This window comes from Lucilia sericata, unplaced genomic scaffold, assembly GCF_015586225.1.
Source record: "Lucilia sericata isolate MDLA Ls3-8-SP2 unplaced genomic scaffold, ASM1558622v1 Contig000018F_arrow, whole genome shotgun sequence".
Lineage (NCBI taxonomy): Eukaryota > Metazoa > Arthropoda > Insecta > Diptera > Calliphoridae > Lucilia > Lucilia sericata.
The window spans coordinates 1,378,809-1,392,121 of record NW_023994057.1 but is presented as its reverse complement, the minus strand read 5'-3'; the positions used below and the strand labels follow the sequence as shown (position 1 = coordinate 1,392,121).

Sequence of the window (13,313 nt, the reverse complement as noted above, 5' to 3'; positions counted from 1 at the left end):
GATCCACGTCTGGTATAAATTTGAAACCAAAAAAGTAATTTTTGAACTTTTAACAACAATTTTTGTTAATATGCTATCTCAAAGTTAAATATTTATTGAAGAAAATAAGTGCTAACTTTCATACAAATTTTACAACATTTTTTAAAACTTCAAATTTATTTAAAATTTATTTTGTGTATTAACAAGATGAACATGCTGAACACAAAACAGGTGAAGATTAATAAATTGAATGTATAGTTTTTAAGATATGATCATTTATATATTTGTATATAAAGCCAGTTTTAGACTTTAAATAATGTTTTTCCGAAAAATGTAAAATTATTTCAGAAATCGTTTATAACACTAAGATCTATAATATTCTATGGTTCCAATTTAGAATTTTGATTATAAAAAAGTCTTTAAATGTGCAAATTATGGAGTATTATTCAAAAAATATTGGTACTTTTTATATTCAAAAACTTTTCATAATTTAAAATATTTGTACTGAGAATAAGGAATAGTAAACAAGCAGATATGCCATGAGTTTTTCTACTTAAATGGTGTAAATGCATCTTATTGGACTTACTGGTTTGACTTATATCCCTTTAAAAAAACATTTCATAAAATTATAAAATAACGCATATTATTACAAGAAATTTTTGTTCTATTCTTTGAACAAAACATGCTAGAACAAATATTTGTTTTTTTGTCGAATATTTGAATATAGGGTATCGATTTTTTATTTTTTTAAAAAGTCTAATGCGATGTGATTTTGATTCATAAAAAGTTAAAGTTTTATGTACGCACATTTAAGGGGGTATGTATAGTTGTCTGTGCCAATTCATTTCATTCTTATTCTAAGACCATCTAACCATGACCTAAACGGGAGGAGATAAAGAACAGACGTTACCCCTACACGAATAACTGTAGGGGGTAACGTCTTTAATAAAAAAGCATAAAATAATGCATAAAATGCAAAATTTAACTTTTTATAAATTTGAAATGATATAATAGATTCTTTTTCGTATTTATTGACCTACATAAAAAAATTTACTATTAACTAGGGTGATCGACTAGGTTTTTCAACTGGTTAACCGGTTTTTTCAAATGTCAACTATTCGAACTATTCGAAAACCGGTTTTTGAAAAATGTAAAAATTAATAATAAGACAATTTTTTACTAGTATCCAATCAAGCTAAATTCGTATTGAAACTTCACTTTATTGTGTTTTCTTTGAAATAACATTTTTTTTATTACATTTATTTAAATTACAATCCATCTTATTTTAAGATAATAAGCAATTTTGATAAAGATTTAAATTGACATTAATAGATGTACTCTAATAAGTACAAATATAAGTTTAGATAAAATCTTCTTTTTGACAATTTGAAATAACATAATTTTCATTAATTTCAAAATTGGCTACCAAAGGGTTAATTTTCACTTAAATTAGTTCTAATATACCTTTTTATGCCTTTGAAAACCTTCGTGAATTTCATTATTTTTAAAAGTTAATTGTATAGTCGGAAAAATATCTTAGAATAAAATCAAATTTTGTATGAAAATTCGTTATATAAACCTTTAATAAATTGTTTTGAATTAAACAATTTGTGTTTTTCAAAACACATGCAAAAGACATGTATCAAAGAGTATTTGAAAACCATAACAATTCGGTGGAAATTTTCAGTATGGATCGACTGAAGTAAAGCTGAGAGGTCACCATAAAAAACTAATTTTCATTCAAATATTGTGTATACTCCATAAGTTGCCTGCTAAAGGCATCTTATCACTTTACAAAGAATAGGGTGGTATCTTGCAATATCTGGAAGGACTGAAATTTATTTTCTCCAAATATATGCAAAACAACAACTGCTTTCCAAAACCACAGGGTATACAGAGGCGTCACGAGCAAAAAACTATTTCCCTCTCTTTCGCACAAAACGAATTCAATAATTTTTTTAGCTGTATTTTATATACCTCTTCTCACCAAACAATTTCAAAATCAAACAAAAGCTGATTTTAGACCTTTTTAAATGTCAAAAGTGACACCTCTGTATACTTTGTGCCAAAACGTCTAAATGCATTGTAAATATTTTAAAATATACAAAACTACAACAGGCGTATTGTGTATAGAACGCATAGCCGACTTAAATGATGCAATATATGCTTTTGTTTCAGTATTATTTGTTGCAAAACATATGTACAGTAGGGTAATAACAATTTTTGGCGGTAAAATACCACAGCGCTACCTTATTGCCAACACTGTTCTGATTATAAAAACCAATTTTTTAGGTTAATATTTTTAAAAAACTTCCCGCACCGAAAGTAATTCCTAAAATGCATTTATTCGATATTTTTACTAAAATTATTTTATACTATTTTCTGAAATATACAATATGCCGATTTATTTAAAATTTCTTAACATTGTTGTAAAGGACAATCCTCCCTATATGATAGTGTAGGTTAGGTTAAAATTTATTTCATCGCGTTTGGTGCGGGAACGTTTCGCAAAAATTGCAAGAAGTAATACCCTAATGTACAGTAGTCTCCCGTTTTATCGAATGATATAATGTCAGGCCCATTCATAGCTGTAAAATAATGATTAATAATCGTAATCATTATTAATTAGATTATTTTTATTAAAAATGTAAAATTAATGATTAATTAACGATTATTTTCAATATTTTTAATTAATTATTGATTACGATTAAAAATAATCGGGGATTAATTGGAATTAATGAAAATAATAAAAAAAAATCAAAATTAATCCAAAAATTAGTCGATTATTTTCAATGATTAATTTCGATTATTTTCCATATATTTAGTATAATTTCCTCCCAAAAAACAACTCTAAGAAAAATTTAATTATTTTTCCGGTAATCCGCAAAAATTACGGATTTTTTGAGACCCATTTCGAAAAGATTGCAGTAATTTTTTTCTAATATGTTGTACTGAGATCAAGATTTTCAATCGAAATAAACTTGATAAATACATTGTTTTCAATGAAATAGTCATGTAATCGAATAGTGTGTAACTTGAAAAACAGTTTTCCATTACTCGTAATGTAAAAAGATAGAGAATTGTACCAAATATATTGAAATAATCAATAAGAATCAAAATCAATCCTTGAAAATAATCAAATTAATTATTTGATTAATTCTGATTATTTTTGATTATTTTTATTAATTCTAATTAATCCTGATTATTTTTAGATTAATTTTGATCGTAATCAATTAATAATCAGAAATTTTATACCAGAGAATTAAATAATCATTACGATTATTTTTGAAAAATAATTTAATTGATTATTAATCGTAATCGAAATTTTACAGCTATGGGCCCATTCGTAATAAGGAATAATTCGTTAAACCGAATAACAACCTTTCTACGATTTAATGATTAAAATGAGGTAATGGACAGTAGGGAGTCTATTTTAAATAAATTTTAATGCACCCGTAAATTATTTGACCATTTCTTATAATTTTTCCTGCAGTATGCGAAATATAGAAATTATTATTATTTTTTTTTTTTTTTCGTTTAGAAAAAAGAACCAAAAACTAATGATTTTAAGAAAGAAACTGATTAAAATTATTAAATTATTATTGAAAATTGTTTAGAAATTCGTTATATAGTAGTACAAAATTTACTCATTAATTCGTAATATAAGGAAAAAATTGTCCGTTCGTTATATGCCGAATTCGCTAAAGTGAGTATTCGTAAAACTGGCATAATCCAAAATTCGGTATTTTTGAAGAAAAAAATGCCTGCACAAGACAAGAATTTGTTAAAAAATGTTATGTGCGTCATCATAACATAAAAGAGCATCAAATTTTGCTACAAGACATTTTTTAACAAATTGTTGTCTTGTGCAGGCCTTTACTACAAAACATGTGTCATGCTAAAGACTTTCCAATAGATTTATCAAATTTCAGATATGTCTATTACTTTCGGTGTGAGATAAATTTTTTCTTGTAAGAGTAAAAACTAAAACTCATGTTTTCAATAATATTAGATAAATAACAACAAAAGGTATAGTTGAGTTGAGAATAGTTGAGTTAAATGTGATTTGTTTTTCATAATAAAGCATTTATCTTGAATATTACCTTGGTTCCGATTTATTTAAGCAATTTATTGACGAAAAACACATTTTCTGAAAGAGGCTATAGGAGGGGGATAGGAGCAAATATAACAGATCTCGTAATATTAGTGTTTATAAGTGAATTGTGGATATTCAAGTCATTTTCTGAAGGGTACTTTTTATGGGAGCTATGGTCAAATGAGTCCCGAAATTCGACAAGGTCATCATGGCCTGTGTAAAACTTAGTTGTGCAAACTTAATTTATCGAGATACAATTATATTTGACATAATTATGACCTCAAAAGCCCTTTTCCGGGAGTTCTGTCGTATGGGGGCTAGGTGAAATAATGGACCGATTTTAAGCAATATCAATAGGCTTCGTTCCTTGAGCAGAGTATGAGCTAAATTTCATTAAATTATCTTAAAAATTGCAACCTGTACTTTGATAAAAACGTTTACAAGGACACACGGAGGGTCGAACGGATATCGTTAAATCGACTAAGAAAGCGATTCTGAGCCAATCGGTGGGTATATTTTACTGCGTTACAAACATCAGCTCAAATGCATTATACCCAATTTAGATAAGAAACATATTAACTTCTACTATCTGAATCCGGTTTAATTTTTCAAATCCCTTGATTTGTTTAAAAGTTATTTAAAAAAATAAATATCATTAAACATTCAAAGCCTTTTTCTTCGAAACGACTTTTTTGGATTATGTCAGTCTTGTAGTGAATGATCGATATGTCTAGAAATGCAATACATTGTCAAAATTTACACTGTTGCGATTGTTAATACGTGACATTGTTGTTTATCAAAAATTCGTCTGATAACATGGTAAGATCTTCCGATGTCCTGCAAGTCTGAGGGAAGTCTGCTAAAAAAAAACCTCACAGAAGGTATATTTATTCCTTCTTCTTACCACTAGATTAGATCAATGTTTTTTGCATCTCATTTATATTTAGCAATAATTTGCCATTGCTATTGAAACCCACCCATTGAATACCCACCATTCATCTTTGGTACATTTAATCTGAATTTTCCGATTGTACACCCATATATAGATTCATGTCATTTATTACCACTCATAATTGAACCAATGTAATAAATGATGTACATTGGTTCAATTATGAGTCGAAGAGCAAACCTTATCTATCGAATTTTATATTGATATCATAACTTTAAAGTATGAAAATATATATGTATGTATATAAAATGTATATATATTAAGGGTTTTCATTTAAACGCTTAAGTTTCCCATCTGTGCAAGTTTATTCGACTTGTTTCATGAAACCCCTGTTCAAATTCTGTTCAATTACAATATTTGTAAACATTTAAAAACTATGTCAAACGAAATTAAAAAATAAAAAATTAATTATTTAAACAAAAATATATAAAAAATACATTTAAAATGTGAATATTCAAGTGCTTAAGTTAAAAAGTGGTCAATACAGAGCGGTTTTATTAAATGCACAATGAGACTGTTCAAGTTTGCCAGCAAAGAATAATAAGAAGTTGGACTATGACATTGTTTTACAACAATAACATTTCCTTCTCTTCACAGACGAGTTCTGTGTAAATTCAACACACTTGTGAGAACTCAATTCTCTCACAATACTTCAAAACTTTTTCGCGAAAATACCGGGATAATAGGACTTGAATGACGTTTTTTCACAAACTTATAACTATTTTTTAATTTTTTACACAATTTTATCGCATTAAACAATCCGAAATATTTTTATTTTTCACAAACTAAAAAAATATTTTTTTAATTTTTTTGACAATTAATTTTTGTGTGTTGAAATTAAAATTGACAAAACAAAGTTGTATATTTTGGTATTGAAAATGAAAAAATTATTTAAAATAAACTTATTTTTTTGCAAAAAAAGAGATTTTAAGTCCGAAAAATATATTTATTAAATGTTTACTGATTAGATGTGGGCAAAATAAATTAAAAAATCTGCGAATGTAGAAATTTAAATGTTATTTATTTTTCCTAAAATATTTATGTACGATTTTATGCAAGTATGTATGTTTGGAAAGTGTGGTGAAAGTGGTTGGAGCTCCAATACTAATACAAAAATTCTACCAATACATACTTAGAGTTAGGTACCGAATGACAACTCCTTTACGTACCAACTGACAAGCCCCAATTTCTTTATATTCTTTGTTTGCCAGTCTAAATAGTTGCTCAAATTTATAAAGGTTGTGCAAATCAATTCCCATACAATTCAATTGCGAGAATGGAAACATGCACAGGTTGCACAGTTTACGAGGGTTTTGAACGTTTAAATGAGAACCCTTATTATGTTTAGCACTGAATATTGAAATTTCGAAAACAAATATTTATATTAATATACCATAGAAATACTTAATTACGTACATAAATTATTGTCATGCATTATATTTTTTAAATTTTCTTATAGTTTTATTAGTTTTAAATTCAACAGTTCCCGCAACAGGTTCTCTTCATTATTGTATGAATAGAATCTGCTACATGGAAGAACTTGAAATTTCTGTTACACTTTATGTCAGTGTATTATTAAAACTGCGTAAGAATTATGTGTACTAAGTAATATTTTTTTCTTTGTTTTATGTTTCTTTTTCATACAATATTGTTAATTTGTTTGTTCCTAAATAACTATTGTTGATGCTGTAAAACTGAATGAATATCCTTATTTTGTTGCTGCATGCTGTTTTTGTTACCAAATAAAACGTTTTAAATCAAAATACAAAATCAATCCATATTTTTGTATTATTTAACTAAATAAAATCGACCGCATTATTCATAAACATGTATGTATGTATATATACTATACTTATTATATTGTTGTATTCCTTTTTGTTTAACTTTTAAATGTAATAAATCTTTTGAAAATCGTTTAATTTATTGAGAAATATGAGATCCCGGAAATCTAATAACAAATTTCGTTTTTTTATCTTTCGTTTGTAGTTGTTTTGTTTTTCGTTTTTAACGTGGCAGCTTTTGGATCACGTTTTATTTAATCCGGCATTATGGATTTATACCCCGGCGAATGTTCAAGCTCGACTTTATTCATATTTAGCCACAGAATTTCTAAGCGATACGCAAATCTATAGCAATGTGCGACGTGTTAGTACTGTTTTACAGACAGTACATACTTTAAAATATTATTATTGGGTTGTGAATCCACGTGCTAAAAGTGGTATTATTCCAAAGGGGCTGGGTAAGCGAAAATGCAAGAGGCTATTTTAAATATGTTCAACTAATTCTATCGTATTTTCCATATTGATTAGATGGCCCTCGTCCAGCACAAAAAGATATCTTAGCAATACGTGCTTACATTCTATTGTTTTTGAAACAATTGATTATGATAGGTCAGGGTGTCAAAGAAGATGAACTGCAAAGCATTCTAAATTACTTGACAACCATGCATGAGGTAAATATCGCGATCTTGTTATATTGTCTTTAGATTAATGAATTACGGAATCTCTAGGATGAAAATTTACACGATGTTCTGCAAATGTTAATATCGCTTATGTCTGAGCACCCCAGTTCCATGGTACCTGCTTTTGATGTTAAACACGGCGTTAGAACCATATTTAAACTGCTGGCTGCTGAAAGTCAATTGATACGCTTACAAGCCCTTAAACTACTAGGATTCTTTTTATCGAGGAGCACTTACAAGTATGTTACATTCTTCATTCCCTCATCTACTTACTATTTATATGATGTGTATTTTTGTATGTTTACTTAATACATTGTTATTTTTATTTCAGAAGAAAGTACGATGTTATGTCTCCTCACAACTTATATACACTATTAGCGGAACGGTTACTTTTGTATGAGGAGTCACTATCGATGCCAACGTATAATGTTTTATATGAAATTATGACCGAACATATATCACAGCATATAATGTACAACAGACATCCAGAGCCTGAAAGTCATTATCGCTTAGAGAATCCAAGTAAGTTGAATTATTACACGCTCTTTAGATGGGAAAAGGAAAGAAACATGCTTCTTTCGGAGATTAATTTCTGCTTTTTAACCTTTATAACTATGTATATGTTTTAAATATATGAGAAATTTCATGTCAAGTGACCCAGCTCAAAAAATCGATTTTGACGAAATTTGCACTAAGGTTAGTACTATTGGATAGTACGTCAGGCACCAATTTTCAGCTCTATCGGTCAAGAACTGCCGGACTTAGAGGAGGTCAAAGTTGGACATTTTGGTCATAGAGGATTTTATTCAAATGAGTGTAACTTTTCACCTATTGGTCCTGCAAAAATTGTCCAAAGGAGTTAAGAAAGCTATTACTTCATTCTTAAAAAAAACAATTTGTAATTTTTTAAAAAATATTTTTTTTTTTGAAAATAGGCCCTTTTGACTCCGACAGGTCTTGACCGATAGAGCTGAAAAATTATGTCTGGCCTAACCTTGGTACAAATTTCATCCAAATCGGAAGACAGTTGGGTTACTTGACACGAAATTCCTCATACATTTAACTTATCTGCTTGATGTTTTTCATTTTATTTCAGTGATGCTGAAAGTAGTAGCTACTTTAATTAGGCAGTCAAAACAAACTGAATCTTTAATTGAAGTAAAAAAACTATTCCTGTCCGATATGACGTTACTATGTAATAGCAATCGTGAAAATAGACGCACAGTTCTACAAATGTCCGTTTGGCAAGAATGGCTAATTGCAATGGCTTACATTCATCCTAAAAATACAGAAGAGCAAAAAATTTCCGATATGGTATATTCATTATTTCGTATGCTTTTACATCATGCCATAAAATATGAATACGGAGGCTGGCGAGTCTGGGTTGATACATTGGCCATTGTCCATTCGAAAGTTTCATATGAAGAGTTTAAACTACAATTTGCTCAAATGTATGAACACTATGAACGGCAGAGAACAGACAACATAACTGATCCCGCCCTAAGACAGGCGAGGCCGATAAGTACCATAAGTGGATGGGAACGAGAAGAATTACAGCAGCAACAACATGGTATTGTTCACAATGCTCCATCTGTTGCATCCTTGGAAGATGTTCCCCAAGTAGATGAAGATGGCGACGATGAAATAGAAACGGAAGAATGTTTAAATAATAATCCTGAGAATGAAATAGATGATGTCGAAACGGAAAGAGACGAAGTTGAAGGCAAATGTGATTGCGCTCTCGAATCCGAATCATGTGGGAAGTCACCAGATTCAACAAAAGAGACCATCGTCAATGAAACTGTCAAGTCTAGTATATCAAGTGTGAGCGACGTTTACAATGAACACATAAAATCTGAGATAACTGTCACTGCCGTTAACTGCAATGGTAACTCACCCTCTTTCAAGAATACGAGTGCTACCGCAACACCCGCCAAAACGAATTCATCCACAGGACAGGAGGCATTAAAAGAAACGTTAAATATAAGCGATTTAGAGGATCTTGAAATTGAAAATGCTAAAGCAGAATCAGAAAGTAATGATGCTTACATTGAATCAGTTTTACAAAAATCTGAGAAATCTTTAGCCGACTGCAAACTATTGGCCGACGAATTGCAGGAAGCATCATCAGTTATAAAGGATGAAGAAATTGAGTTAGCCGTCAACGAAGTAGTACAGGGTGTATTAAATAATGAGAAGAAACAAATCAAAGAACCGTCCTCAGAACATTCATTAAAAATATCGGAAGACAATGCAACTCATACAAAAATAACTCAGCTCAATACCAAAAATTTGCTAAACAACAATATTTCTGATACAACTGCTGACCAGTTACCCACAGAAATAAACGCAAATACTGACAATACAAACGAACTGCCTGATGAAGGTGAGGGCTCCAAAAAGACTGAACAAACCGTGGTTACTGAAGAGAATAAATTGAATAACAATGCAATGCCGACAGCAATAGATAAGGCAACAGTGACACCAAAAGTGTCAGACCAAGTACCAAATGATGCAGCCGAAATAGAAGTCAGTTCGTCTTTATCTACTACAGTTGAAACTACGGAAGAAATATCTTCACTTAGTCCTGAAACAACAGTATCAAGTGCTTCGATGATGGATGAACCGTTGGCAAATTTGCAAGAATATACCGCTGAAGTTACCACAGTCAAAGACATTGTTGATGAATTAATAGATAAAGTAATTGAGATTTCCTCAAAAGACCAAACTCTAGAACAATTTGAAAACAAAAATCCTAATAATATTTATGAAAAGATCGATGAAAAACAGAATACAAATTTTGATACTAACGAAGAACTGTCATCGGAAGAATTTCTTAGTGAAACCGCTAAAGAAATTATTGAAGATGTTATACAATCAGCTTTAGATAAAGCTATTCCTTTAGATTCACCATCGGATAGTAATTGTATTAGTGAAAAGGAACAACTTGCTAACGAAAATAATCAAAATGTGGTTAATATAGTGCAACCTGTTGTTGATGATCTAGTAGAACAGACCGTTTCCGCAATAGTAGACTCAGCCGAGAAAAAAGTGTTAGAGGAGCATAAGAGGGAAATACTGGAATCTAAAGATCAAAATGTGTTAGAATTAGAAAATTCAGATTTAATATCACATACTGATGACAACACAAAAATACATGATTTATCACACGATAGTGTTAGTCAGGAGACTCAAACAAATCAGTCAATAGACTACATAGAAGAACCTATATCATCTCAGGACACTCATCAGCAACCTCAACAGAAACAACAAAGTGCCAGTACACAGGTTGAGAACCAACATTTCGGTAAATATTTATATTTTATTCTAAAATTTGTTATTTTTAAATTAAAACCATTATGCAAGTTAAAGATGTCATTGTTTATAAATCCTACGCACTTCGACATTAACATAAACATTTTTTGACTGAATTGAAAAATACGCAACAGTCTCAGTTTTTAAAGCTAAGTTAATGATGCCATATCATTAAATTTATTGAATATTTGTTATCAATCGTAACGCCAATATCAAATTCGTTTATAGTCAATTATTATCGACAGTCAACATATTTGGATTTAAACAAAGAAAGCTATCTCCAGCAGAGATTTCGGTTTTTTATGCGCTAATTTTGGAGATTGCTGCTTTGTTTAGTTTTCATACAAAAATGAATATTCTCAGCAATATACTACCACAATTTTTAGCAAAATATTTGTTAAAAACCTATAAGCAGGGATGGCAAAATTGGTACGATGGTACATTTTTGATACTATTTGATGTCCAAAAGTACCGTGATACTCCCGAGTCTTATTTAATACCCTCAAAGTATCTTCAAAAGACTGTATTATTCAAATATAAAATTCCGAGAATGCTTTGGCTCATACATACGTACCCAGCAAAAAAGTACAGGTCGCAATTTTGAAGATAATTCAATAAAATCTTCTATTGTACCTTAGACGAAATGGGTAACATTGGTCTAATATTTGACCTAGCCCCCATACAACTGAACCCCCCGGATAAGGCTTTTAAGTTCATAATTATGTTCAATAAACTCGTATCTCGACAAAAAGCTACAAAACCAAGATCTTCAAGGTGAATTTTTTGATGATAGGGCCTCATTTTTCTAAAAAATAGACTGTATATATTCACAGACGCTAGAATATGGATGGATTTTACCCACTGCCAGCAGTAAACTGAATGAACCTAATTAAGTGAGGCAAAAAATATAGCTCAAAAACGTAGTATGTTAGAAAAAAAATTATTAAAAATCAGCTATTAGGTATTGCGTTAATTTTTGTTTTACTAGTGATACCTAAGACATAATGTTATTATTTGAAATTTTAATATTACTAATTAGTCCATTATTTTTTTGCAAATTATTAATTTGTATGTACAGTAGGGAGCAGAAACGAGTATATGTTGGTACATTGTAGACTTCTATGGAATTAAAATGAAAGTTATAAAGTAAATCCAAAAACTAAAAGCCCCAAATTCTAATTAAAAAGCAGACAAAACTAAAATAACTCACATGTACTTAATTTTGCACCAACAAATTTTAGGAAAAATTGCATTCTTAATGTGTTTTTTTATCCGAATTTAATTCTATACATACGTTTTAGCATATTTGCTAGGAGTGAATCGGTATTATTTAAACCGCTCCTTCAGGATTCACCACAAATTATATTTTGAATTGGGTTCGGGGCATTGAGTATGAAATTATGCTCAGAACTCCATTCTTTACAATTTTTGATGTGTATTTTGGATCGTCACATCGCAGTGAAAATACTTCTTCCCCAGGATTATTTACCGAGAAGATTGCGTATTGAGGTCAAGAACTTGTACTGGATACTATTTCGGTAGGAAATTTTGCTTACTGAACCCTTTTTAGAGGTGCTTTAAAAGTGATATAATTCGCCAACCTACTGAAAAATAACTTCTTCGGATTGCATTGGCGCTCTTATAAACAAGGTTCTTGAAAACGAGTTTTCAAAACACGCAGATAGTCTGTTCTCATCATTATTTTCCCGATTCCATCGACATTCGTGACACCGTAATATAGAAAGAATTCAAAGGCAGCATGTTAAGGAAACACGGTATTGGCATGGGGTTGCTTTATATGGTGCAACTTTGGACCAAACAAAGAATCGATGAAGTAAAGAAGGACATTTTGGTATTTTTCAGATTTATCACTCCAAATTTGTAGTCCCATTATCACGATTTTATATTAAAAAGAGGCAATCCTGCAGAAGAATTAATTTTTCAATTGGATGGCGACCCAAAGTAAATGTCAAAAATCATAAAGAATGGTGTTTCTGGACAAATGTCTTACTAATGCAGTAAGCACTCAACGTCCCGATCTCAATTCTATTGAAAATTTGCGGTTAATCGTGAATTGGCGGTTGGGACAACACCGATTAGCCGGTCCAGCCAATTTGGGCAAACCTTGGTAGCGGATTGGTAATGAGAGAGAGGAGCATTTCAAATGAAGTTAATAAGAAATTGGAAGAATGTATGGATTTGCAATGTTAATATAATTTTTATTCCATTAGAAGTGTACAAAGTACCAACATGTACTCATTTGTGCTCCCCACATATGTATATATATTCTGAGTCTTTATGGATAGCAAAGTACGTCTGTCTGTTGAATTAAGTTTTTCGAAGACACGATCGGATTCTAAATCTTGAAGTTTTAAATTGAAGTTTAAATTAAACAAGTAAGAGTTCTATATTCGGCTGTGCCGAATCTTATATACCCTTCACCATTATGTGTTAGAAAACAGTCAGTACGAATTTTATTACAAAAAATCAAAAAATACCAATTGCAAAACGGT

At 30.2% G+C, this 13,313-nt stretch overlaps 1 protein-coding gene across 10 annotated transcripts in view; it reads left to right on the top strand.

Moving 5' to 3' along the window:
- The window catches only part of LOC119606704 (neurobeachin), a 99,817-nt gene that overhangs the window by 56,307 nt on the left and 30,197 nt on the right, over positions 1 to 13,313 (top strand). For 7 of the 10 annotated variants that reach the window (XM_037960311.1, XM_037960310.1, XM_037960285.1 and 4 more), the window contains 5 exons: positions 7,011 to 7,263; positions 7,334 to 7,476; positions 7,534 to 7,724; positions 7,817 to 8,007; positions 8,582 to 10,792. In XM_037960311.1, the coding sequence (XP_037816239.1) occupies positions 7,011 to 7,263; positions 7,334 to 7,476; positions 7,534 to 7,724; positions 7,817 to 8,007; positions 8,582 to 10,792 (2,989 nt within the window). The remainder of the gene's footprint in view (positions 1 to 7,010; positions 7,264 to 7,333; positions 7,477 to 7,533; positions 7,725 to 7,816; positions 8,008 to 8,581; positions 10,793 to 13,313) is intronic. The other 3 variants (XM_037960314.1, XM_037960295.1, XM_037960278.1) reach the window with 2 other exon arrangements.